The 27,456-nt window shown below is 46.5% G+C and overlaps 1 protein-coding gene across 1 annotated transcript in view; it reads left to right on the top strand.

Annotated features, from left to right (window-relative positions):
- The window catches only part of LOC127184388 (inhibitor of carbonic anhydrase-like), a 36,268-nt gene extending 9,169 nt beyond the window's left edge, over nucleotides 1-27,099 (top strand). Inside the window, exons 5-17 of the mRNA XM_051140759.1 lie at nucleotides 617-764; nucleotides 2,066-2,121; nucleotides 5,339-5,517; nucleotides 6,863-7,034; nucleotides 8,649-8,791; nucleotides 11,526-11,616; nucleotides 13,293-13,349; nucleotides 16,028-16,183; nucleotides 18,466-18,607; nucleotides 21,141-21,205; nucleotides 23,929-24,113; nucleotides 25,910-26,102; nucleotides 26,939-27,099. Of these exons, the coding sequence (XP_050996716.1) occupies nucleotides 617-764; nucleotides 2,066-2,121; nucleotides 5,339-5,517; nucleotides 6,863-7,034; nucleotides 8,649-8,791; nucleotides 11,526-11,616; nucleotides 13,293-13,349; nucleotides 16,028-16,183; nucleotides 18,466-18,607; nucleotides 21,141-21,205; nucleotides 23,929-24,113; nucleotides 25,910-26,102; nucleotides 26,939-26,973 (1,622 nt within the window). The 3' untranslated portion in view covers nucleotides 26,974-27,099. The remainder of the gene's footprint in view (nucleotides 1-616; nucleotides 765-2,065; nucleotides 2,122-5,338; nucleotides 5,518-6,862; nucleotides 7,035-8,648; nucleotides 8,792-11,525; nucleotides 11,617-13,292; nucleotides 13,350-16,027; nucleotides 16,184-18,465; nucleotides 18,608-21,140; nucleotides 21,206-23,928; nucleotides 24,114-25,909; nucleotides 26,103-26,938) is intronic.
- Nucleotides 27,100-27,456: the final 357 nt, after the last annotated feature.

The raw sequence follows: 27,456 nt of genomic DNA, 5'->3' as shown, positions 1-27,456 counted from the left end.
GTGTTCACTTGCCTGTGTGGCAGGTACCACCGGACATCTATCTGGGCAGTTAGGCAGTAGTGGCAACTGGCCTGTTTCTCTGCTGACTCAGCAGCAGGATCTACCAATCATGCCCACCCCTACCCCCCACTCCCCCACCCCACCCCCACCCAAGGAGATCCCATGAGGCATCATAGACTCTGTTATACAGAAGGGTTGAAGTGGGCTGGACTCTTGCCTTGAGAAAAGGCTACTGGGTGGTGACTGGTCTACAAGGGTTCCTGCCTTCTTTAGTGTTCTGCCTAGCTCTGGTGTTGGTAAATTAACAGGGTGCATGGCACTTGTCACATCTTGTTTCCATGTGGGCGACAAACCAGGAAGCATTTTCATAGGCTCGAGCCCTGGGCCCACATAGTGTGAGTCTCAAACACATAGGGCCCTCGCCATCCATCCAGTGGCGTGGACACTGTCTGCTCCCTATGGCAGAGGCCCTGCACATACTTTTCACTTCCTACAAGCAGTCCTAGGAGATGTCCACACACGTAGGCTCTCCCATAGGGCACTTGCTCACAAACGTGCATAATCTGAAGGCTTTAGCCAGCTCACACTCTGTGGTCCATGTCTCTGTGTTGAGCAGCAGCTGCCACGTTCTTCTCCAGCAGCTGTGTCCCCTGTGCGGATAGAAAGGCATTTCCCAGCCTGTGCCAACTGTGTGCGGGGAAGGGGACAGACAAGTGTGCCTGCTCCTCCCGTGAACCATACTTCGGCGACTCTGGAGCATTCAAGTAAGTGAAAACCCTTGCTCTGAAACTAGGGAGTCTATTAGTTGCTTTTCTATTTTTTTTAAAAGTATTTATTTATTTTAAGTTATTTATTTTAAATTTATTAAGATAATCTTTATAAATATTTTATACAAATAATTCAATTGTGTGCATTTGTGGTTTGCCTGCAAATATGTCTAGGTGAGGGCATCAGATCCTTTGGAACAGTTGTGAGCTGCCATGTGGGTGCTGAGAATTGAACCTGGGTCCTCTGGAAGACCACTCAGTGCTCTTAACAGCTGAGCCATCTCTCCAGCCCCTTAGTTACTTTTCTCATTACTGTGACTGAACAAGAGACAACTTCCAGAAGAGTTTATTTTGGCTCACAGTTTGGGAGGATACAGTCCATCATGATAAGGAAAGCTTGGCTGAGGGAGCATGAGCTAGCTGGTCATGTGGAAGGGTGTGGGATGCTGCTGCTCTGCTCACTTTCTCCTCTTTAGTCAGCCCTAGGCTCCAGCTCCATTTAGAGTGGGCCTTCCCATCTTCATTAACCTAGAAACCCCCCTCACAGGTAGGGACCACAGGCTTCTCCCCTATCTTATCTCATCCAGTCTGGTTGACAGCCAATGTCAGCCGTCACAGAGAGACAAAGATACAGGATTGAACAGGACATATCCCTAGCAGCCAGAGAGCATGACCATCAGGGCCCAGAGTCCCTCCCATAGCCTCCCCCTGCTCCTAATCATCCTGACGAACAATCTTCTTTGTGGGAAACCTTACTGTCTCCCCAAAGCTAGGGCCATGGCTTGCTCTTCTTCATGGTAACAGAGATGCCAAACGGGCAGACTCATCTCTGGGCACTGGGGTTTGCAGACACGAGCCTCAGGAACCTCCCAGCTAACCACCTTTGGTATTTGCCTGTGTCTTTACATGCCCTCTCTCTCTGTAAGAGAGGAAAGTGACCACTCAAACCAAAGCAGGACTAGCTGGGTTTTGAGGCTAGCTTCTGACTTTTAAAAAGCTGAAAGCAAACCAGCTGCTTTGAGCTGCTCTCTCAGAGGAAGGTGTGTGTGTGTTGGGGGGGGGGGGGTTCCTAATAGCTTCATCACCCTTCTCTAGAACTGTCTGCAAGTTGTTTTCCAGGCACCCTGCCTGCTTTAGGTGTCAGCTAAGCTGTGAGGTTCAAAGGCCTCATGTAAGGTAGATGGGATGCCTGAGAAGCTACGAGCAAAGCCTCGGCAGATCCGAAGGGGCAATTACACAAGAGCCAGGTGAGGTGTGTTCCCCCATGGAGTGCCTGACCTGGGCTGTCCTGTTTGCAGATGTCTGCAGGATGGTGCGGGGGATGTGAGCTTCATGAAGCACCTGACACTGTTGGGTAAGTACGAGTGGAGCAAAGAGTAAAGTGGTCCCCAGCTCTTGCCTCTAAAAGGTTGCTTTGTTTGTTTGTTTTTGTAAACTTCCAGAGAATATTAGTATGGAGACGGTGATGCCTCCAAAGAGATTTTATGAAAGTGTTCCCACCATTTCTATGCTGCTTAGGACCCCCTTTATTCTCAACTTGCACATCTGTCTCCTGCTGACCACGCCCACATCAGGGACCTGCACCTCCCCCTCCCCTCCCCTGCTCTCTTCACCAACCTGCAGATGCCTCTGTAAATCTAGTAGTGAGCACGATTTTTTGGACTCTTATCTGCTGCTTACCAACTAATGAAAGAAGTTCTTTCTGCAATACCCGGCATCAAACCAAGAGCCTTGCACGCACTAGATGAGCACTTTACACCTGAGCAACAACCCCCAATACGCACACCTTGTTTTAAAATGTGAAAACAAAAATAGCACGATACCCCTCTCTACCACTTGGACAATTCAGCTCCAACGGAGTGCAGAGCTTCACACGTGCTAGGCAAACCCTCTGTCACAAAGTTGCGTTTCTAAATCTTCTTTTGCTTCGTATTTATTAGTTTTGGTCACTTGAGGCAAGAGTTCACTAAGCTTCCCAGCTGCTCTCCAACTCATTCTAGAGTCCAGGCAGGTCTCAAATTTCCTATCTTCCTGCCTCAGCCTCCAGAGTAGCTGGGTTACAGGAAAAAGCCAGTAGGCCTGGCCGGATTCTTAGTTTCTTTCTTTCTTTTTCTTTTTTTTTTTTTTTTTTTTTTTTTTTTCTGTTTTTGTTTGTTTGCTTGGGTTTTGTTTTTGTTGTTGTTGTTTGTTTGTTTGTTTTTGTTTTTGTTTTTTCGAGACAGTTTCTCTGTGTAGCTTTGGCTGTCCTGGACTAGCTTTGTAGACCCGGCTGGCCTTGAACTCACAGCGATCTGCCTGCCTCTGCCTCCCAAGTGTTGGGATTAAAGGCATGTGCCACTACGCCTGGCTCTTAGTTTTATAGCCAATTAAATACACTAAGCCATTCAAAATGTTTAAAGCTCAAACGTATACCCATGTGCTAAGCTCGGGTTTTATAACAAAGGCTTCCAGGAAGTTTTCACTCCTCACAGTTTACCCTGTCCTCAGTTACAACCTAAATGCCATCTGCCATGATCGTTGGTGGTAAGCTAAGGCCTGCTGTCAGCACTGCTTGCTCCGCCGTCTAGTGAGCAAGGCAGAAAAGCATTTTCTTTCTGAGGTTGTTGGAGCACATGGATTTTTTTGAATTTTAACTTTAATGATACTAACTCATCAAAAATTCATGGCCTGGTAAGGTGTGGTACATGCCTTTAATCCCAGCCATTGGGAGAGAGAGACAGGAGGATGTCTGTGAATTCGTGGACAGCCTGGTCTACATATTGAGTTCCAGCCCATCCAAGGCTATATAGTAAGATCCTGTCTAAAACCAATTAATTAAATAAAATTAAAAATTAAAAAATAATTTATTTCTCTCTTTGTTTTAAAGTACTGGGGTTGTGGGTGTGTTCTTCCATATTCGGTCAGTATTTTTAAAATACAAAGATTTTAAAGATGTGGGTTTTTTTCTATTACATATTGAATTTAAATCATAATGATCCCCAGATTCCAATGGTAGTCTCTGTAGCAGAATTTTGGAAGAGCCACTGCACCTGGGCATTTACTCTGGTGTGATGGCCACTTAGCCTTGAAGTCTTGTAAACAATCAGTGATCGATATCTGAGGTTTATGGGGGATGCTATTTCTTGGGAATTTCAGACCCTTAGCTCAGTCCCAGACATTCCTGGCAAACCTGGGATTCCTGTAATGATTGTGTTTGCTTAGGTAGCGGTTCCCTAAGACAACTCCTAGAGCTGATAAGAGATTATGGTACTCAGGAACTGACTTGCTAAACGGGGCCTTTTGTATAACAAGCAATAAAAAGGGCTTCTGCGTTCAGTTCATCAGAGCTGATCCCCACGCTGCTGGGAAGCCTAAATTCATCCCACAGTGTCCCTCTCTCATCCATCCTCAACAGCCCCCTGCTCCCCTCCTCCCCTTTTTTCCCTCAGGTCTGACCAAAATGACAGCTTCGCCCATCCAGCAAGTGCCATACCACGGAGCTATATGTCCCAGCTCTTTTTTTACTCTTTCTCTTTTGACACTTAGTCTCACCAAGTTGGCCAAGCTAGTCTTGAGCTTACTTTACGGCCCAGGCAGGCCATGGACTCTGTCTCATGAGCAGCAGGGAGAAGCCTGCTGCTCCTTCTCTTTCTCTATGAGACTTTCATTCACCCCACAGACTGTCTGGGTTCGTTTTCCAGGCCTGCCAATACAAAGTGCCACACAGTGGGTGGTTTGAGCAATAGACACTCATCAACCCCTCCTTGTGGAGGCTGGAATTTCAAGATCAGGGTGCTGCTTTCCTGCCTGGGTGGCCATCTCTGGCATTCCTCGGCCAGCACACACAAATCATCCCTGTCTGACATCATGTTTATAGCCCAGTCTCCCTGTGTGCCCATCTCTGGCCCAATTTCCTCTGTTCACAAGAACACCAGTTGTGTTGGATTAGGAGCCCACTGTATTCCACTATGGTCACATCTTAATGGTGTACATTTGGAAGGACTACTTCAAAGTAGTCACGCTTGGAGTTGCTTTGCACCCTGGCTGGGACCCTGTGTCTCCTTCTCCCTCTTGGCTCTCTTTCTTAGTGCTTTCCCCCCAGCAGGCTCTGTCTCTGGGGAACTTGGCTGCCTTCCACGAGGGATGTGAACAGCCCCAGCAAGGCAGACAGCATCAGTGAGACTCTGACAAGTGACCTTTAACCCTGACTCTGTCTCTTCGTGTCTATAATGTGGTCATTCCGTGCCTGGTCTCTTTTAGGTTGGGAGATAGAGTGTAAAGAGGTGTCTTGTGGGTTATCACTGATAAACGTGTTTGCTGTCATGGATCTTATTTTCAGAGCTGCAGCCAGGCATGGTTACCCATCCCTGTGTGGTGTGCAGTGAGACCGTATTCCCTGACGAGTCCTCCGCTCTCTCACCTGTGTAAAGTGTGTTTGGAAAGGATTCTCGTGGTGTGTTGGTGGTGCGTATGTGCGTGCGTGCGTGCGTGCGTGCGTCAGCGCTTCAGCGCTTCAGCGCATGTGTCAGTGCATGCATCACCACAGTTCCCGGCTCAGCCTGCTCACCTGGACTCTGACTTTCCCTCCTTAGAGGTCCTGCCACAAAAGGCCAATAGGGACCAGTATGAGCTACTCTGCACTGACAACACCCGCAGGCCGGTGGATGAATACGAGCAGTGCTACCTGGCCCGGGTCCCTTCTCATGTCGTTGTGGCTCGCAGTGTGGACGGAAAGGAGGACCTGATTCAAGAGCTTCTCAGGGTGGCCCAGGTAACCCCTCCTGACGTCTTTTTCCCAGGCTGCAGCTCCCAGCTTCAGTGTTCGGGAGAGTGTATGTGTGTGTGTGTAGGTGGGGGGGGGAGTGGGGGAGGTGGGGACGGGGAGTCGGGGCGGTGGTCCTCCTCACCATGTGTCACCGTACCTAGTGAACACAGTCCTTTGAAAGAGGCCCGTGGGCTTGTGCTACTATAGGCTGCAATTGGGTGTGAGCCAGGCACAGGAGGCACAGGCAAAGGACACTTGGGTTATTTGGGGGAGCCTGAAAGGAAAAGTTTAATTCCCATAACTGGTCCTTAGCAACAAGCTGAGGTCCAGGACATCTGACCTGCAGCCCTTGTGACAATGGTGCTGGAGCAAGCAACTTCAGGGCAAAGGCTGGCATTGCCACCAGGGCAGTCAGTCAAGAAAGAGGCAGCCATCACCCTGCCCACGGGAACACACAGCAGGAGCGCTACTGGAGGTGGGCAACTGCCTAGCACATGACTAACTCAAACCCCTTCCAATAGGTCTGGAGACCAGCTCATTATAGTTTTCCTGAGTCTACATGATGCAGACTAGATGGAATTTGAGTAAAAATGTCCCTGAAAAGACTTGTTGGAAGCCTTGGCCTCCTATCTTCCTTTATCTGTGTGTAAGGCATTATTTATTTATTTATTTAGGGTTCTCAAGACAGGATTTCTCTGTGTAGCCTTGGCTGTCCTGTACTCACTTTGTAGACCAAGCTGGCTTCAAACTCACAACGATCCTCCTGCCTCTGCCTTCCCAGGTGCCAGGATTACAGATGTGCACCGCAATGCCTGGCTTAGGTGTTTATTTAAAAAGCTTTAGTGGATGCCTGTAACTGCAGAAAGTCTTACCCTATTGATAGATAAATAGATAGATGAATAACAAGCTAGTTATAGGTAGATGGATAGATATGTAGACAGATAGATCCTCCTTGACGCCATGAGCTGTGTTCTTTTATCACTGTGTTTAAAAACAAAAACAAAAAAACAAAGTCAAACTGTTGTAAGTCAGCAATCTGTACACTCAAAGGTATTAATAAAGATTAATGTACAATTAAGTATGATAAGAGATTACCAAGAATAAAAAAAATACAACCTATACTACAATTAAAGTCATTTAAAATGTATTGCTTCTTTCTGGAACTTTCCACCTAGTATTTTCGGAATGCTGTTAATTGCCAGCAACTGAAACAGCAGAAAGAGACTGTGGACAAGGATGACTGCGTGGCTCTCCCCTCTCTTTCCCTTATGTGGTTTGGATTCATTTTGTCCTCACGTTCACCTTCCTGTCAATGGCACTCACTCCTCCATTTCTTCCTGCCCCTGCACAGGAACATTTTGGGAAAGGCATGTCATCGACATTTTGGCTCTTCGGCTCCCCTCTTGGGAAAGACCTGCTGTTCACTGACACTGCTCGTGGACTTCTCAGGGTCCCTCCAAAGATGGACATCAACCTGTACCTGGGATATGAGTTTTTCTCTGACATTCAGAATCTAAAGAGAGGTATGTCAGACGCGGGGAGTGATCTGCCGAGCTTCAGCCACTGGGTAAGGAGAGGCTATAGACTGAGACTTAGCTGGTGGCTCTTGTTTCTATCAAAACTCAATTGTTCAGGTTTTACCAATGAAGACTCGGGAGCCAGATGCTGGGGTGAAAGCCTGCTAGCTTAGAGAGGCAGAGAAAGCACCCTGCTGACCTTCTTCCTCAGCCAATGTCCCAAAACAATGCTCCTTCCCCACGCTGTCTCAAAAAAAACAAAAACAAAAACAAAACCCTCAAACTGAGTGGCCCTCCCTTCTACTTCCTGCACATCTCTCTATCCATCCTCCTGACTTTATCTTATTCTCTGGGTTCTTTTCCTATGTTCACTTCCTGTCAGCTGTTTGTTTGCTCCTCCTCTTGACCTATAGTTGACTTTCTTTTTTTTTTTTTTTTTTTTTTTTTTTTTTTTGGTTTTTCGAGACAGGGTTTCTCTGTGTAGCCTTGGCCATCCTGGACTCACTTTGTAGACCAGGCTGGCCTCGAACTCACAGCGATCCACCTGCCTCTGCCTCCCTAGTGCTGGGATTAAAGGCGTGCGCCACCACGCCCGGCTTTAGTTGACTTTCTTTAATCCTGTTTACAATAGTCAAGCAGAAAGTTCTTGGATTAAAGATCGGTACTAGAACTGAGCCACACCACAACAAGAAACAGGTTTTTCCAGTAAACAGCACAATCTCGGGGTTCACAGTGTGATCTAATATCCTGCCACAGGTGGCTGCAAGTGCCACCTTTTAACTGTATTGGCCTGCAAAGCCTGTGAGAGCTACTCAATACACCAGGCTAATGAGCAGATGTCCTGCTAAGCCAGGAGAAAAGTCTACGTTATTTAATGGCAAGAACAGTATATTGGTGGAGGTGGCAGTGCTAGGACTTGAACTCAGAACCTCACATACATTAAGCAAGGACTCCACTATCCTTCAAGTCCCTACAAAGGGGATTTGAGGACCTTCCTATTATAGATGACTTAAAGCAACAGTGGTTCTGGCTTCTTGAGTTAACTGAGTTAGTCCACTCACCCAGTGACAGGTCTGTCCAACAGGGAGGACAGTCTATCTTAAGCCACGCCCACAATCAGGAGCAGAGCCAGAAAGGCCTTGCAGAGACTTTGAGTGCAGTGCCCCTACCCCCCTCCACCGGCCTCTACCACCCCTTTCTTTGCTTCTTCTCTGTTTTCACCCTCCATTTAGTCAAGCAGTAGTCACTGAGCATTGACAGAAGAGCAGTTCAGGTGTCAAATGTGAGCTAACACACCGGTGAGCAGCAGCAATGAGACCATCAGAGGAGAACGCATGACTGCCACGGGCTGCTCCCTGGATGGAAGATCTGCAAAGAAAACTTACAGAAGGCCTAGCTGAGAAGCTGGAATGGAGAGCAGAGAAGCTTCTCTGGGGAAGTTGACATCAGGAGGGAAGGAATAATTCCGCCTTTACTGTTATTCATAAAAACCTGAGTCTCCACTTCTGTACAATGACAGTCAGGAAGGAGCTGTGGCCATCGCTGATGTCCTGTTAGGCATCATGTCTGCAGCTGTCTAGGGCTTTCTTTGGGTCTTTGCATCATCTCTATGCATCCTAGGTTTGGGACACTCCCAGAGGGTGACGTGGTGTGCCGTGGGCCAAGAAGAGAGAGCCAAATGTGACCAGTGGAGTGCTGTGAGTGGTGGCGCTTTGGCATGTGCCACAGAGGGGACCCCTGAGGACTGCATTGCTGCCATCACGGTAGGAAAGTCCCCCTTCCTCATCTGGCCTCCTGATTTTGGATAAACCTTTTGGCGCTAACCCATAGGCCTCAGGTTTTTCTGGCTCTGTAGTTTCCTAAGCCTGTCAGTTGTAAAAATTACAACTTGAGTACACTAGATATTGCCTGGCATAGAGCACTCTGTTAATAAATGTTAGCTACTTTTGTTATTTAAAGTCTTGGGTACAGCAAGTAAACTTTCTTAGGTAATGAAAATGTCAGTTAAAATGTGCTTTTTAATAGCTGCAGATCCAGGCTTGGTGGCACACAGCTGTAGTCCAGCACTTGGGAGGCAGAAGCTAGAGGGTCAATTGAAGGCTCTTTTTGGCTCCACAGTAAGATTGAGGCCAGCTTGGGTTTCATGATACCTTGTCTCAAACAAACAAATAAACAAACAAAGCCTGCACAATATCCCACAGAATATTCCCACCTCAAATTATCTAGCTAATTTATATGTATTTGAGTTATTTAATAATTACTTTGCTACTATAAATGTGGAATTGAAAAAATGTGTAGCTATAACTATCAGTATTTCTGAGTTCATTGCTAATATTAATTGGTAGCTAATGCTTCTGCTGCTACTTTCTACATATCACATAAACTTTCATTAACTCCCTTGAACATCACCAAAAGCCCACTGGGTACTTTTCATCATTTTATGAATTTAAAAACGTACACAGCACAGTATTTAGGGATATGTGCTTTGGAATAGCCAGATCCTGGAGGCTGTGTTGCAAAGTGGATATTGTAGGAATTAAACCATCTATCAGAAAAATAAGCCTCTCTCTGCTTTGGTTTGTTAATTTATCAACTCACACTTTCTGTATTATCTGACTTTATGAGGCATAGGAAGTGATTCACTGCCCAGTGTTTAAATATATTTGTTCACAATATGTCATTCATTTATTTATTTTAAGATTTATTTATTATGTATACAGTGCTCTACCTGCATGTATGCCTGCCTGTCAGAAGAGGACATCAGATCACATTACAGATGGTTGTAAGCCACCATGTGGTTGCTGGGAATTGAACTCAGGACCTCTGGAAGAGCAGCCAGTGCTCTTAACCTCTGAGCCATCTCTCCAGCCTTTATTTTTTAACTCTATTTTTGAGAGGTTTGTTTGTTTGTTTTGTTTTGTTTCTCTGGTACTGGGCATTAAACTGAGGCCTTGCACTTCTCACTGAGCTCCATCCCCAGCCACTGCACAGTACTGGGGAAAGAGCCTGGGTCAGGATATCGGTTTCCTGCTCTGGTTAGCTTTCCAATTTCTAGAGCAGTCAAGGAGTCAAAAGTGAAGCATACATATGAATGAGCATTGTTGTTGCTGCTGTTTAATACAAAGTCGTCTCACTCTGTTGTTAAAGTTATTCTTAAAAAATTGCATTTGTTCCTCGATTTCTCTATTACCCTGGCTAGCATCAAAATAAATAAGACTCTATTATATTATTTGCTTATGAAACTTTACAGCACAACAGCTGAGCAGTAATTACTCTGTTCTTAACCCTCTAAGCTAATCTGTCTTCCTCCCAGTGTAAATTCCTGAAATAGTTGCACTTTAAGGCTTTCTCTGCACAGCTGCTCTCTGTTCATCTCTCCTGGACTTCTGCCCATGGCTGAATCCCTTACTTCTTCTCCTAACTCCTCCTCCCCTGGCTGGCAGGAAGTCCGGCCCTATTCTGTGCCCTGTTCAGTGGTTGGCTGTAAGCTGCTTTATTGGCATATCGGGGACAATTGGGGAGTGATGTCTGTACAACGTTGAGACAGGAGATTCTCAGAACAAGGACGGCAACCAGATTTGGGGGGGTACATAAATCAGCATTTGAATTCCATAATCACACCATGCTGATATTCTATATTGCTGCCTGATCTGGCACTCATTTTGTTGCCCAGCCTACCCTTAACCTTGTGGCAATTCTCCTGCCTCAGCTTTCCCAGTGCTGGAATTACAAGTATGAGCTACATTTCATAAGCTATGTTTTTAATCTCAGTGATCTTATTTATGGCTATACGAGCACATTAGTTGCTCTATATAGAATCTTGATTAGCATACCAAATTAACTATGAATGAATTGCTCACTGTTTATTAGTTATTTTGTTAGTTAATTATTTATTGGAAACATTTCTTGCAGTGTTGTTATGAGTATGGTGCTGATGGGGATTTTGGGGGAACAGATTTAAACCCCAGTGACTGAAAGAAAATATTTCCCATGAAGCAGATTAAATATAGTTCCTGAGTCTAGCCATGTAGCTTGCTGAATTAAGTAGCAACGGTCATAAAGAAAGTGTGCTCTGGGCATGTCTGGAGTGGGGTGGGGGGACTGTCTCCCAGGAGGACACAGGAATATCCAGAGAACATGGCCTGAGTGAAGCCCTTGTTTCTTTCTTTCTTTTCTTTTCTTTTTTATTTTTCAAGGCAGGGTTTCTCTGTGTATCCTTGGCTATCCTGGGCTAACTTTGTAGACCAGGCTGGCCTCGAACTCACAGCGATCCGCCTGCCTCTGCCTCCCGAGTGCTGGGATTAAAGGTGTGTGCCACCACTGCCCAGCTCAGTTCTAGTTTTCTAAATTCACTATTCCCACAGCAGAGGACTTGGGAGTGCCATGGTCTGGCTAAACAAAGGCACGAGACAGGAAGCTCACAAGATGAAAACTCTGAGGGTCAGTGAGATGGGAGATAGCTGCATAGTTCACCGCTGATTTCTTTCTTAACTTTAGAAAGGAGAAGCAGACGCCATGAGCCTGGATGGAGGATTCGCCTACATCGCAGGCCACTGTGGTCTGGTGCCCATCCTGGGCGAGAACTATCGTGAGTGGAGGGCGGGGCTCCTCTGTGTTTCCTCCTGGGCCACGGGCACAGGAAGGTGAAGAAGTAATGTCATTTTCTGATAGGATGGTAGTAACTATTTTTGCAGCTCAGGGCTTTTGGAAGTAGAATCTTCTACTCCACATTCAAGCTACTGGTGTGGGTGTTGGGTATGTTTCCAAAGACTTTAGGACCAAGGACTGGGCCCCAGCAGCATGACAAGCTAAGCTCAGGCACTCCCCTCAATACACCAACTAAAAGGTCACATAATAGTGAAGAAGAGAGGGAGAGGGAGAGAGAGGAGGGGAGAGAGAGGGAGGGAGGGAGGTGAGGAGGGGGAGGCAGAGGGAGGGGAGGAAGGGGAGGGGGCAGAGGGAGGGAGGGAAGAAGGAATGGGGGAGAGAGAAGTTTATTCAGCATAGTCAAATGATGAATTAGAGGCATCATAATCCCCAATTACATCCATAGGATCCTAATATGAAGGTTCAAGTTTAAATAGAAGGCAAGAGAGATGCATGGATTGCAATCCTGGTCACGGTGTGGTCTCACCCATCCACCCATCATGCTTTTTGGCTTTAGTATCCTCTGTAAAGTAGCTTCACACATGTCAGAACTGTGTGGACTCTCTCCCTAGGAGACAAGTGTGGGTGCTGTGGCCCCAGAGTGGGGCCCAGTGGACAATGTGGGAGGCTTCCATACCGCTCTATAGTACAAGGAGTGGCCATGTCCACTGGCATTCTGTGTGACACAAAATAGAGGATTCTGGCAAACTAGTAGAGCATCAGAATGGGTCTGAAACAGGGTAGTGGCTGCTTCCTACCCGTCCCCAGCCCACTTCATGGAAGTCACTCTGGTGCTGGCAGGCCTGGCATCCACCCATAGTGACAGTGGGATGGTTGGCTACCCCAGAGCTTATATTGACTCCCCATTGGTCCAAAGGGTGTATAAAAAGGTGTGCTTCCGCACAATAAAAATAGATCTGCACCTCGATGTTTGTCTCTGGAGTCAGTTTCCCGGTTCATGACTCCACCCCCTTTACCTCCTCCTGGATCCGGGTTCCCACAAACAAGGCCTTCCTCATGTTGTCAGTAGTCAGTAGTACTTTAATTTAGTCTTTGCCTTCCCCAGAATGAGATTCCTGGAGGAATACCAATTTCGTTGGGACTACCGTTTTCAATAGTCTGACAGCCAAAGCGAGGGAACCAACTGTCTGTCTTTTCAGTGTCTTTGCCTCTGCTGAGACAGTCACAAGCAGAAAGATTACAAAAATCATACCTCTTATTATGGAGGACATGCAGTGGGTAGAGCCATCACAGTGCTTGTCAGATAGCCCCTGGGTTAGCCTTGCTGCTAGCTCGGGGAAGAAGTCATATCCAGACAGACATATCAAAAGGATCTCCACCAATACCTACAGCGAGCGGTTTCTCTTCTCCCCTTCAGTGGGCATCTTACTTTATTTTGTATCTGTTGAGTGTTGAGATTATGGGATAGAACCTAATGCTCTAATGGCAAAGGACAGGGGAAGGAGAGCTGAAATAGGCTACAGAACCTCTGCCAGTTGATAGCCACCCAGCGTTTCTCATCTCATTCGATCTCCATTGCAACTCAGAAGCTCACAGCTTGGCTAGAGCAATGTGAGAGTTTAACATGGACCACTGACGTTTCTATTTTCTTTTCAGTGTCTACACATGGCAGTGGGAGGCTGGGATCCAAGTGTGTGAATGCACCTTTGGAAGGTGAGTCAGCGAACAGTGCATCTGTTCAAAAGCAGAACCTTATCCTTGGGAAGAGGGTAAAGGAACCCTTGGAAACAAACAAAATTGGGGGCTTAGCAGTGAAGTATAATTATTGGTCTTGCAGAGGACCCAGGATGCCCAGTACCCATATCAGGTGGCTCACAAACACCTGTAATTCCAGTTCCCTCTTTGGTGCCCTCTTCTGGCCTCTGCCAGCGATACTTTCATGAGTGTGGTACACATAGACTCATGCAGGCACACACATAGACACATAACTTTTTTTTAAAAAACGTCAATTTATTAGAGTTGAAAGTAGAAGCTGGAGTTCATTGTTGCTATACAAAGCTGTCCTAAAGCAGTCATAATAATTGATGTCCGCAGGGCACTTGACAGTTGAATGACTTCTATTAGCATGACTCCTGTTTATTCTCCTCAGCAACGTTGTAGAATGGGGGCTGTTGCTTCATGGTATGTCGATGGGGACACTGAGGCCCAGGGACTGGGTGGCTTCCCAGAGGCACACAGCTAGAGGAGGCTGTCAGTGAGCTTGAAGAGAGTTTAAATGAGTGGGGACTCCCCCCCCCCCAACTCCTTCTGACAGAGCACCATACCCATGCTTGCATGTGGGGCAGCCCTGGGGTATGAGCAATCCAGGCACTTCTGGGATCAGGTGAGGCCACATGAGAGAAGGAGATTCCCAGGGGCTGCTAAGGAGAACAAGGAAAAATGGGAACCACCCTGTGGTTAGCTAGAACATACTGACAGGGGAGTCAACCTGGTCCTAGAGCAAAGCCACCCCCAGGAGATGAGTTCTCCTGCCTGGCATCTCTCCATGGATGAAAGAGTTTATATCTCTCTTGATGGTCCAGTCTTGAAAGCATGGTGGAGCATGGTCCCTGAGTGTAGTCCAGGGACCCAGCATCATCAGCATCATCTGGGAATCTGTTGGAAATAAACTACCTTTGGGGTCTTCCTAGTCCTATCAGGTCAAACACTCCCTGGCTGAAGCAGGAAGCCTGTTTTGGGTTTAATGAACACTAAGATTTAAAAATCCACTGTGACAGCTGGGCAGTGGTGGCACACGCATTTAAGCCCAGCACTCAGAAGGCAGAGGCAGGCAGATCTCTGTGAGTTTGAGGCCAGCGTGGTCTACAGAGAGAGCTCCAGGGACAGCCAGGGCTATACAGAGAAATCCTGTCTCAAAAATCCAAAACAAACAAACAAACGCACTGTGACATGGAGCTTAGGTTGAACTTTGAGGCTTACTTAGATCAATAGAGCTGAGGATTTGACCCAGCACAGCACACAAAGCCTCAGTGGACTTTGTTCCTGTTGAGCACAAGGCCCCAAGGCCATGTGTCATAAAGTTAGTGTTGTCAAATCCCTGTTCACCTGCAGCATCCCACCCTAATCTCCCTGTGAGACAAGACCCTGAGGCTCCCTAACTTTCTATACTCACGGCAAAGACGTCTTCTCTGAATTGTGTCTTCATATACTCAAAACCAAGGGCTAAGTTTTCGTCAGCCATGTATTCCAGTCCGATCATTTATGGTCAGAAACAACATGCCTGTTTCAAGAGAAGTTGAAATTCCCTGGAGCTGCAGTCACATGCAAATGTAGTTCAACAAGGGTGGTAGTTCAGACACATGCTGGTTGTGATAGGGAAGGGTCAGTCTGAGCACGGATGGAGAGGTCCCTGCATTTAGTCAAGTGTATGAGTTATTTTCCTTGTTGCTACGGCAAAAGCATCCTAAGGGAGGAAGGGTTTATCTTAGCTTACAGTTGTAGGGGATACAGCCCTGCACGGCGGCAGGAGCAGGAGGCTGGCTGGTCTTGTTGCATCAGCATCTCAGGAAGCAGTGAGAAATGAATGTCAGGGCTTGGACAGCGTTCTCCTTTTTGTGGGGCCCAGGGAATGGCACCTACTTTCCCACCTCAATTAACCCAATTGAGATCACACCTCACGAACATGCCCAGAGATTTATGTCTAAGGTTGTTCTGGATCATGCCAAGTCAACAGCCAACATAAACCATCCCTCTAAGCCTCTGTCTCTCTCTCTTATCTTTCTGTGTGTCTCTACTATCTCTACTTGCTTTTTGGTCGTGGTCTTTTGTTGCAGCAATAAAACCATAACTAAGACAGGGAGGAAAAGGTTTATTCAGCTCATATTTCCACATTGCTATTCATCACCGAAGGAAGTCAAGACAGAAACTCAAGCAGGGCTGGAAGCTGGAGGCAGGAGCTGATGCAGAGGCCATGGAAGATGCTGCTTACTGGCTTGCTCATCAGGGTTTGCTCAGTCTGCTTTCTTATAGAACCCACGACCACCAGTCCAAGGGATAGCACCACCCACACTAGGCTGGGCCCTCCCCCTATTAATCACTAATTGAGAAAATGCCCTACAGCTGGATCTTAATGGATGCATTTCTCCAACTGAGGCTCCTTCCTCTCTGATGACTCCAGCTTGTGTCAAGTTGACACAAAACCAGCCAGTACAATTGGCTATGACGTGTTCACACACCATCCAAGAGATGGAACAGAACAGACTACCAAGTTTACATTCTCATCCACATTGAGATGCCATTAAATGTTCCATGGAAGAGGCATGTCAGATCCCACTTCTGTCTGCTCTTCTTCTAACAGTAAGGAGCTTGTGTCTTGGTGTCTCCACTGCAAGGTTATTATGTTGTGGCCGTGGTTAAGAAATCAGATGTTGGCATCACCTGGAACTCTCTGCAAGGCAAGAAGTCCTGCCACACGGCAGTTGGCACTTCGGCAGGCTGGAATGTTCCCATGAGCTTAATATACAACCAAACCGGGTCTTGCAACTTTGGTAAGTGTGCTATGAAGGTGATGTGGTGCCTTCCTTGGGCTTGTTCCTGAGTTGGGGTCGGGGGGGGGGGGGGGGATTCAGTCAATGGATGAAAAGGAATGTCCTAAATGGGTATTTGGTTCAAGAGCTTGACAGAAAAAAGGTAAGCCACACCCCTCCCTATGTAGCTCCTCCCCCTTCTCCACACCCACTTACTGGGATTTTTGTTGTTGTTTGTTTGTTTTGTTTTTAGAGACAGGGTTTCCTTGGCTGTCCTGGACTCACTTTGTAGACCAGGCTGGCCTCAAACTCATGGAGATCCACCTGCCTCTGCCTCCTGAATGCTGGGATTAAAGGTGTGCGCCACCACACCCAGCCTCACCCACTTGCTTTTGATGGGCCTACGGATAATTCTGATAGTACTGATGATACAGGTAATGTTTTAAAACAATAATCCCCTTACTCTAGGGGTAGAGAACACTAGCTACACAGTAATATCCCCTGGGGTCTGGGCCTTGCCCCTCACTACTCTCTTCTCTTGACGGTCTATTCCAATGGCCTCCATTAAGTTTTTTATGCTACATCTGGACCTCACTCCCACACAGGCCTTTTCAGGTGCCAGTTCCCTGTCTGTAGGCTTCTCTTCTCTCTCTTTCCCTTGAGGACCCCCTACTCACTCCTCATCTCTTGTCTTGACTCCCAGCTCTATGAAGGGTCCCTGTATCTCCAGCTTCATGAAATCATAACTGTCCTTCCCAGAACAAGAGAATATGTGCAGACCCATGGTGTGGTTACTTGGGTTTTGACTGATACCCATAGGTGGGTACCAGTCAGAGGGAAGGGTGCATGCTCTGTGTCATCACTGTAGTTCCCTGGAACCCAGTGCTAGGCTTGTCAGCCATGGCTTTCTATTCTTTCCTAACACAAAGTCACAATGAGAAGCTTTGTAAGGGAAGGACCAAGACAGTAGAGACCAGGAAAACATAGGTGTAGGTCAAACCCCACTATTTCCACTCTATTAGGGTTAAACTTTCTATCAGTCCCTCAGCATCCCTGTCTTATATGGGGACAGGGGTAGACTTCTGTGAGCTCTCAGGCTGGTCCATCTCCAGCCAGTCCTTTTGTGTATCTGCCTGGCATCTTTCCTTTTATTCCATAAGGTTCTTGTTCCTTTTATTAAAAATTAGTTTTGTAGGCATAGTGCATGTATGTGTTCACATGGGTGTGGCTATGTGTATGTGCAGGTGCATGTGTGTGCATATGTGTGGAGGCTAGAGGTAGATGTTGGGTGCCTTCTTCAATTGATGTCCATCTTTTTTTTTTATTTTTATTAATTTATTCAGATTACAACTCAATTGTTATCCCATCACTTGTATCCTCCCATTCGTCTCTCCTTCCCACTTTCACCCTATTCCCCTCCCCTAGGTCTATGACTGAGGGGGACCTCCTCCCCCACTATATGGTCATAGGCTATCAAGTCTCATCTTGGTAGCCTGCCTATTCTTTCTTTGAGTGCCACCAGGCCTTCCCACCAAGGGGAGGTGGTCAAATATGGAGCACCAGAGTTCATGTCAGAGTCAGTCCCTGCTCTCCACATAACTGTGGAGAATGTCCTGTCCATTGGGTAGATCAGAGTAGGGGTTCGATGTTTACTATTGGATTGTCCTTGGTTAGTGCAATAATTTGAGCAGACACCCCCCGCCCACCCGCGGGCCCCGATCCATCCATCACGATGTTCTTCTTGTAGGTTTCTAGGACCTTCTGGGTCTCTCTATTTCCCCATCTCCTATATTTCTCTTACCTAGAGTCTCAGTAGGATGTGAAGACTTTCTCCATCTTACCATTATTGTTCGAGTAAGGGTCCCTCTATCTAGCCCTGGAATTCGCCATCTAGACCAAACTAAAAATTTACAGAGATGCAACTGCCTCTGCCTCCTGACTCCTGGAATTAAAGGCCTTCATTTTATTTTTTGAGACAGTGTCTCTCACTGAACCTGGAGCTCACCAGTTTGACTAGGCTGGCATGCCAGTGAGCTGCAGGAGCCACCTGTCTCCACCCCCTTCAGCACTGGAATTACAGACTTATGCCACTGCATCCAGCTTTTATATCGGTGCTGGGGAATCTGAACTCTGGTCTTCTTGCTTGCATGGCAGGTACTCTGCTGACTGAGCCATCTCCTCAGCCCCTTAATAATGTTGCCAAATAACCAGCTGCTGCTTGTGTTACAGGCAGTCTTAGGGACAAACCCTGAGGCTTTCCTGCAACCACAGGAAGAGCTGACTCTGGCTGTCTTTCTTTGCAGATGTGTTCTTCAGTCACAGCTGTGCCCCAGGGTCTAACCCTGACTCCCGCCTCTGTGCTCTGTGTGCCGGTGGTAACAGCCCAGCCCACATGTGTGCTGCCAACAGCCACGAGGGATATTATGGCTCCAGCGGAGCTCTCAGGTTAGTGTCTGCCTATTTCTTTCACTGCATTGACCCCCTCATCTCCTCACCCTTTTATCATCCCACTATCTGTGTGTGGAGCTGGAACTGGTGAACAGTTACTGCAATCCCAGTGGTTCTGCAGGCTGATATTCAGCCAAGTTCTCTAGAGAGTGGTCCCTCAGCCCAGCTTCCTGAAGGTACTTCAGGGACCCTGACAGGGCAAGATCGGCAGGACAGCATCTACTTTCCCTCTTTTCATCTATGTGACTGTTGATAAGGCATGGGCTCTGTTAAACCTCAGCCATCAATCACAGCAGAAACCCAAACACTTGCTTCCTACACTCAGTTCATGCGTATCTTTTACAATAGATCTTCTAGGCTCTTCCATCCATCCAGGCAAAAGAAGACATACATACAGAGCCCTGAGTGCCAAGTGCTGTTCTGGGCAGAGGCATTACAGCCAGCACCAATATACATGGTCCTGTCCACCCAGTGGAAGAGCAGGACAGTAAACACCAACTAAGCAAGATTCTTCTCAACTGTATATATTGTAGAGGGACCAAGGGGAGGCATGTGTTACAGAGTTTTCCATCCTCAGAACAAAACATCTGAGACAATCAGCTTCTCAGGAGAAAGGTTCATTTTGGCTCATGGTCTTAGAGGTTCTAGCTCATGATCTAGAAGAACCAATGCCACTGGGGTCCAGCCATCCCTTTCAAAGACATGATTTCTCACAAGCATCCTTCCTTCTTCTCCTCCCACTCTTCTTCCTCCTCCTCCCACTCTTCCTCTTCTTCTTCCTCTTCCTCTTCTTCCTCTTTCTCCTCCTCTTCTTCTTTTTCCTTCTCCTCCTCCTCCTCCTCTTCTTCTTGGTTTTTCAAGACAGGGATTTTCTGTGTAATAGCCATGGCTGTCCTGGAACTCTCTTTGTAGACCAGGCTGGCCTTGAACTAAACAAGATCCACCTGCATTGCCTCCTGAGTGCTGGGATTAAAGGCGTGCACCACCACGCCCGGCTCAGAACCAAACCTTTAAAAGTCATGTGCCTTTGGAAGATGTTCAAGATCCTAACACAGCAGGGGGTGATGTGGCAGTGGCCAGGGCGGGGAGCAGTTCTAGAAAAGGTTCACTGGGAAGACCTTAGTGAGCAGGAGAGCTGAGAACTAAATAGCAAGAAGAAATCATCTTGAGAGAATCTGAATCAAGAACAATCCATAACTGAGTCAGCAAGGTTGGGGGGACGGATGGCACAAACCACACAGTAGTAAGGTCAGCGATAAGGGTTTGTGGGCTGAAGTGCGGAGAAGGCATGGTCTGCATTGTGAGCTGCTGGGTCAGCATGTGATGGACATGTCTATTCAACCTGTGGACATGGCTGAGCAGGCAGACTGAGTTTTAAGTATGATGGTCCATGAAGGACATGTTCAGATTGGGGTACATGTGTGTGTCCTCAATGAGTAGAAGCTGTGTAGGCAGCATGTGTTGGTCTAGAAGACTCTCCTGTCTCCATACATGCCAGGTGACTTCATCCTGCCCTCCAAACTTTTGCCTCTCTTATCAGTCATGCATTAGTGACAATATCTGATAAAGTTCAATCTAAGCTAAACTAGCTTAATTTTTTTTTTATATCATAAAGGCATATTGGTGTTAGGCTTGGCCCAACTTCAATACTTTTTCAAGACATTTTTATTTACTTATTAATTTTTGTATTTGTGAGTGTATACATATGCTCCAATATTTCTATCTATCTATCTATCTATCTATCTATCTATCATCTTCTATCTATCTATCTATCTATCTATCTATCTATCTATTCATTCGTCTGTCTGTCTATTTGTATGGGGGGAGGGTAAGGGAGACTCATGCACAATAGTGCAGATGTGGAGGTCAGAAGACAACTTGAGGCAGCTGGTTCTCCCTTTCCACCAGGCGGGCTCTAGAGATCAATGTCAGATTGTCAAGTTTGATGGGTGAGCCATTTATTTACTTATGTATTTATGTATTTATTTGTTTAATGAAGACAGAACCTCACTGTGTAGCCCAAACTGGCCTTAAATGTGTGGTTCTTCGGTCTCAGCCTCTCAAATGCTGGGCTACAGATGTCACCACAGGCACACATTTTCCCATGGGATTAACGATGAGCTGTGTCCGGGGAAGCACGTTCGCTATTGTCAGTACTGAGCCGACATTTGAGTGCGATGGAACTCCACACTGCCTGCAGTGTCTCGTGGTGTGATAGATACTACACCACGCGGGTCCCATGGGTCTAAGCAGAGCGCTGCCCCTTAGATCTCTCTGTTAGTGGGAGAACACAAGCAGCCCATCTGGGGAAAGAGGTGAGACTTTTTAAAGAGGACCTGAATGGTGCTTTCCATAAGTGCCACTCAATAAGCAGTTCTGTCTTTCCATAGCCTTCCTCCTCTAAGCTCTAACACCCGGGGGCCCTGCAGGTGTGCGGGTGCTGGGGGCCCAGGAAGGGGTGTGATTCCCCCTTGGTGGCTCCCTCTCACTCCTGTTGGTTTTCTTTGATGACCTGGCCCTTGTTATGCAGGTGTCTGGTTGAGAAGGGGGACGTGGCCTTCTTGAAGCACCCCGTAGTTCTCCAAAACACTGATGGTAGGTGCCCGCACTGCGCTTTCCCTTCCTTGGAAAATCTGCGTCTCCCTTGCACAGTGGCTCCCCAAGAGGCAACTGTGGAAGTTAAATAACTAAACCTAGCAGACTCCAGTGACTGGGATCCTAGAATTTCTAGTAGGGTTCCAATCTGTTCAGACTTTATGGTGCCAATTATCACCCTGGCCTTGACGCCAGCTGACAGAACACAGATGCCATGGGCTATGTGAGCATGCCTGACTCCCTGATTGACATGAATTCTTTTTTTTTTTAACCCATGTTTTGATTTTTTAAAACAGCATATGTGTTAGATGCCATCATGACCTTTTAAAATTTTTATTTTTAAAAAATTATTTATTTATTCACTTTATATCCCGATGCATCCCTTCCCTCCTCTTCTCCCAGTCCCACCCCTCTCTTCCTCCCTTTCCCCTTCTCTTTCTCCTCAGACAAGGGGAGCACACACACACACACACACACACACTCACACACACACACACACACACTCACACACATACACTCACACACACACACACACACACACACACCCCTGGCCTCACCAACTCACCCTGGCACATCCAGTCGCACCAGGACTAAGCACAACTTCTTTCACTGAGGCCAGACAAGACATTCTTTTGCTGCTTGCAAATTAAAGTTTTTCTTGACAGCTACCCATTTTGAAACATATCTTGTCTGTTTCTGTGGCTTGCATTTTTCCCCTCTTAACATTTATTTACTTGTTTGTTTATATGTGTGTGCTTTTGTGAGTTTATGTGCACCACACGTGTGCAAGAAACCAAAGAGACAGAGGGCATTAGGAACCCCAGACCTGGAGCTGCCTGACGTGAGTTCTAGGAACTGGCCTTGGGTCCTTGGAAAAGCAGTGTGCTCTTGACCCCTTAGCCATCTATCCAGCCCCCAAGTGCACAGTTTAATGTTGTTGTTGTTTTGTTTGTTGTTTGTTTTGTTTTGGAGACAGGGTTTCTCTGTGTAGCCTTGGCTGTCTTGGAACTCACTCTGTAGATCAGGTTGGCCTCAAGTTTAGAGATTCATCTGCCTATGCCTCCCAAGTGCTGAGATTAAAAGTGTGCACCACCACTGCCTAGCAACAAGCTTAATTTTAACATACTCTAATTTATTGAATTTTTCCTTTTTGCTTAATACTCTCAGAACTGTAATTTTGATTTTTTTTTTTTAATTCAGTTCTGGAGAATTTAACTGAGGGTCTTGAGCATGCTAGGCAAATGCTATACCAGTGAACTACAGCCCCAACATTTTATTTGTTTATTGGTTGATTGCTTTTAAATTTTATATGTATGTTTTACCTGCATATGTATGTCATAGACATATTTATGTTTCTATACCACATGCATGCCTGTTGCCTGTAGAGGACAAAAGAGAGCATCAGATCCCCTGAGTTGGAGTTGCGGACAGTTGTGAGCTACCATGTCGGTACTGTGACTCAAACCCAGGTTCTCTGGTCCTTAACCTCTGAGCCATCTCTCTAACCCATTTACTTGTTTAAATCTACATTTACTTGTTATGTGTTTGTTCCAAGGTCAGAGAACAACTTCCTGGAGTCAGTTCTCTCCCTCTGCTATGTAGGCCTCAAAGATTGAATTCAGGGCCTTAGACTTGGCAGCAATTGACTTTTTGCCCCACTCCCCTCCACCGAGCTATCTCACTGGCCCCAGGCATTATTTTTTTAAGTTTTAAAAAAATGTCTTGCTGCATATTCCAGGCTAATCTTGAACTTGTAGTCCTCCTGCCTAAGCCTCCTAACTTACTAGTATAGTGGTCTATAGGAGCCTTTTGTCAAGCCTTGTGATTTGCCACCATGACTACTAAGAAGAACACATTGGGTAAGTCACATAAAACATGGCTCTGCCTCCTACCCCCAATTCCAGATCTCTGATTTTGAGTTTGTCTTTAGTTGTGTGACTCTGGGCAAGTCCTGTCTGAGTCATGCTTCACACACACACACACACACACATACACACACACACATGCACACACACACACACAAACACACACGCACATCCTTCATGCACTATCTTGCTGAATAACACTGCTCAGCCTGGATGATGAGTGGCATTCCAGGCCAGCAAAGCCAGGGGCTCATGCTGATGTCTCCCTGTTCAGGCTTGTTAATACCCTGGCACTGCCTTACTTATTTATTATTTTTATTTGATGAGCATTGGTGTGAAGGTGTCAGAACTCCTGAAGCTGGAGTTACGGACAGCGGTGAGCTGCCGTGTAGGTGCCTGAAATTGAACTCGGGTCCTCTGGAAGAGCAGCTAGTGCTCTAAACTGCTGAGTCATCTCTCCAGCAACCCCTTGGGACTACTTTAAGAAATGTTTGCCTTGAGATGGGCATAGTGGTATATGCCTTTAATCCAAGCACTCAGGAGGTAGATGCAGAGGTAGGCGAATCTCTGTGAGTTTGAGGCCAGCCTGGTCCACAGAGAAAGTTCCAAGTCAGCCAAGATTACATAGAGAAACCCTGCCTCAAAGAAACAAACAAACAAACAAAAAAAGAAATATTTACCTCAACGGGACTAATGGAGAACTAAAGAAGAAGGTTATGAGTTTGTGAATTTCTCTCTTCTATTCATTTTATTTCTCTGTAGCGTGGCATTGCCAGGCACTGGTGGCCAGTGTCATTCCCTGTGAGGGCACCTGGACTAGTGCTCTAAGCTGTGGCTGATCCGTCATTCTCTCCCTAGGAAAGAACCCCGAGGTTTGGGCTAAGGGTCTGAAACTCGAAGACTTTGAGCTGTTGTGCCTCGATGGTACCAGGAAGCCTGTGACCGAAGCTCAGAACTGCCACCTGGCCAGAGTGCCAAACCACGCTGTGTTCTCCAGGAAAGATAAGGCTGACTTCGTTCGCAGAATAATCATCAACCAACAGGTATGGACACAAGTACCTACGTCTGTGTCTCAGCACCCAGTTCCCTGAGCTACACTGACTCCCATGTGCCCGTGCACCCAGTTTAGCTCATGCTCAGAGGGACCTGGGCATCCCAGTCCTGGTGCCCACTTGTTCTGCACCCTAAGGTTCACAGCATTGAATAAACACAGTGGATCTTTTGGAACTGCTCAGTTCTCCAAAAGAGTCAATCCCTTCTCTCTTCATCTGGTGCAATAAGTAAGGGAGTTGTTGGCCCAGTGCCTAAGTGTAGGAAAGGAGAATAGGTCCATCTGAATTTGTCACTTTAACCTGGATAAGTTGGCTGGGTGCCATCTGGGCTTCCTGAAAGTTAAGGAGCCAACCATCTAGGAAGTCTATGACCTTACTGGAAAGCAACAGTAGCTGATCTTATGGCGTAGCAGATGCCTACCCTAATGATCTGAAGGAAAACCTATAATACCCTCTGCCTATTGCAATAGACACCCCATTTCTGGAGGTTCCTCAAAGAAGAAACCCATGTTTTATCATATATCACTTTCATATCCGTGTTTTTTTTTTAAATGGTGGCCTGGTGTTCCAGTTTTCTTCTCTTTGCTTTGCTAAAACACTAAGCAAAAGAAACTTAGCCACAGAAAGGGTTTATTTGGCTTATAGGTTATAGTCTATTATTGGGGGAGCCGCGTGAGAGCTCAAGATAGGAAACTGGAGGCAGGAACTAAAGCAGAGACCATGGAGGAACACCACTTACTGTCTCGCTCCAGGCTCACATTTAGCTACCTTTCTTGTATAGTCCCAGCCTATCTGCAGAGGGATGGTACCACCCATGGTGGGCTGGGCCCCCCTATATCAACTATTAAGAAAATGCCCTGGAGGGGAGTAGGGGGAAAGCGGGAGGGAGGGAGGAATGGGAGGATATAAGGGACGGGATAACAATTGAGATGTAATATGAATAAATTAATAAAATATTTTTTAAAAAGAAAAAGAAAATGCCCCATAGACATGCCCACAGGCCAATCCAACAGAGGCTTTAATTGACTGAAAAGCCCTCTTTCCACGTGGGTAACACTGACAATCAAAAATAATCTTCACAGCTGGGCATGGAGGTGCACGACTTTAATCCCAGCACTCGGGAGGCAGAGGCAGGCGGAGCACTGTGAGTTCGAGGCCAGCCTGGTCTACCAAGTGAGCTCAGGACAGCCAAGGCTACACAGAGAGACCCTGTCTTGAAAAAAACAAAAACAAAACCAAAAACAAACAAACAGATATAACCCTCCCACCTAAGAAAACCATTAAGATAAGTGAGTCTTACTGTGGACATGTCACATAAGACAAGCTGCCGTGTTGGCAACTATGGAAATTAACTAAGGAAGAGAAGTAGAAAGCAGGTGTGGAACTCGTTGGAATTCAGAGAGTAGAAGCAGAAAAGCAGCAAGAAAGAGCTCCAGGTGGCAGAGGACATGGGAAGATGATCCAGACAGCTGGGGAAACACCTGGCACTGGCTGCCTAAATAGTGACATATTCCCCTCTCTATTTACATTTCTTTACATAAGTCACTGCACAGTGTGATGTGACTGTCTCTATTTACAAATGAGCAACCAGGTTGACTGAGCCCGGTGAAGAATTCTCTCCTAAGTTCACCTAGCAAGGAAAAGATAAAGCCAGGATTCTAAACCACAGACCATGCTTTCTGGTACTACAGCATTTATCCTAAACTGTTGAGGTGTCCTGGGGTTCCCGAGTAGGCACCTCTATGCCTCCCAGCACCCTCAGTGACTGACTCTCTGTCCCGACCCAGGAGCTCTATGGAAGAAATGGATTTGAGTATATGATGTTCCAGCTGTTTGACTCCCCCTCCCCCGCTAAGGACCTGCTGTTCAGCGATGACACAGAGTGCTTGTCTAACCTTCAGAACAAAACAACATATAAAACCTACCTAGGGCCACAGTATCTTGCCTTGATGGACAACTTTAGGCAGTGCTTGTCCTCTGGTAAGTAGAACCGACCACCAAGGAGAAATGACGGGAGGTTCAGCGTCCCTGTGTTTATAGTAAGAACTCAGGTGTGGCAAGTTCTCAGTGGATGCAGATGGGAGCGTGGAGAAGTGGAAACTGTCTCCTTGCCTTGAAAGAGTCAGAGCTACCATTGAGTCAATGCAACTAGACAACAGCGAAAGATACAGTCTGTGCAGCGCTACATTGTCTGCAGGAGACAAGAAGTGTAGCAGAGTCTGAAGCCACTTGGGAAAGGAAGCTCTTCTCCTGTGTGTGTTTTCCCATTTTTGCTGGTCTAGTTGGAGCTTGAGAAACAACACAAGCTGTATATTCCACCTGTGAAGGGCTGACTTCTGATGGTTTTATGCAAAAGGCACAAACCTTAATAAAAACAAACATAGCACGGCTAGCCCTATAAGAGTCTTGGTATGCCTATTTTAGATGGCATGGCTGTCTCAGAAAGAAAGAAAATGAGGAAATAAAATTAAGGCTGAGATAATAGGACTATTGGGAATATGCCTGACTTTTTGTAGCATTACATTGCATGCTAAAGATAACAAAAGTAAGGAGGAAGGGCAGTACAACTGCCTACGGATAGACATCGCAGAACCGAGGGTGTCTATGAGGGTCTTAAACCACCTCCATTAACCACGGCTTACTTCTAAAAGACAAGGTGTTCCCAAGATACTTTCAAGAAGTTTGCTTTTAAGATCACAGGGAGTTGGGAGCAGAGTCAAGAAGTTTGCTTTTAAGATCACAGGGAGTTGGGAGCAGAGAGGAGAGTGGCAAGCACTGGCAGGGCCTGATATTTTCTCTTGTGTTTTGCTTCACAGGACTGCTGGATGCCTGCACGTTTCATAGACATTAAACCCCATTCAGCTGGGGTAAGACAGGGACAGGAGGCCCAGCTGTCTCCATGAGGCCTTGTGCTGACATCTTGAGAACTCAGTGCCATAATTGACCAAATAAAATAAAATAAAATGAGTAAAAAAAACTTCCCACGAAACATCACTGAATGTTTTCAGATTTGGGGGTGAGAGTAGGGGATAAGACTTTTGTATATTAAAATTGTGCCTCTGAGTTTAGTATCCACTAATATTATAGCTTACGAGCTGGTGCTATGGCTCAGTGAGTAAACGCACTAGCCTGGGTTTGAGCCCTGGGACCTACACTGTGGAAGAAAAAGAACGGACTTCCACAAGTTGTCCTCTGACCTTCACATGGACATAGTAGCATGAATGTGCCACCAAGTGCACACACACACAAATAAGTGTAAGAAAAAACAGCCTTGGGGAAATGGCCCAGTGGGTTAGCACGTCCTTTGAAAGCATAAGAACCTGAGTTAGGACCC

The sequence above is a fragment of the Acomys russatus genome, chromosome 32 (assembly GCF_903995435.1).
Source record: "Acomys russatus chromosome 32, mAcoRus1.1, whole genome shotgun sequence".
Lineage (NCBI taxonomy): Eukaryota > Metazoa > Chordata > Mammalia > Rodentia > Muridae > Acomys > Acomys russatus.
Note: the sequence above shows the minus strand (reverse complement) of the source record. Positions and strands in the feature narration are given on the sequence as shown.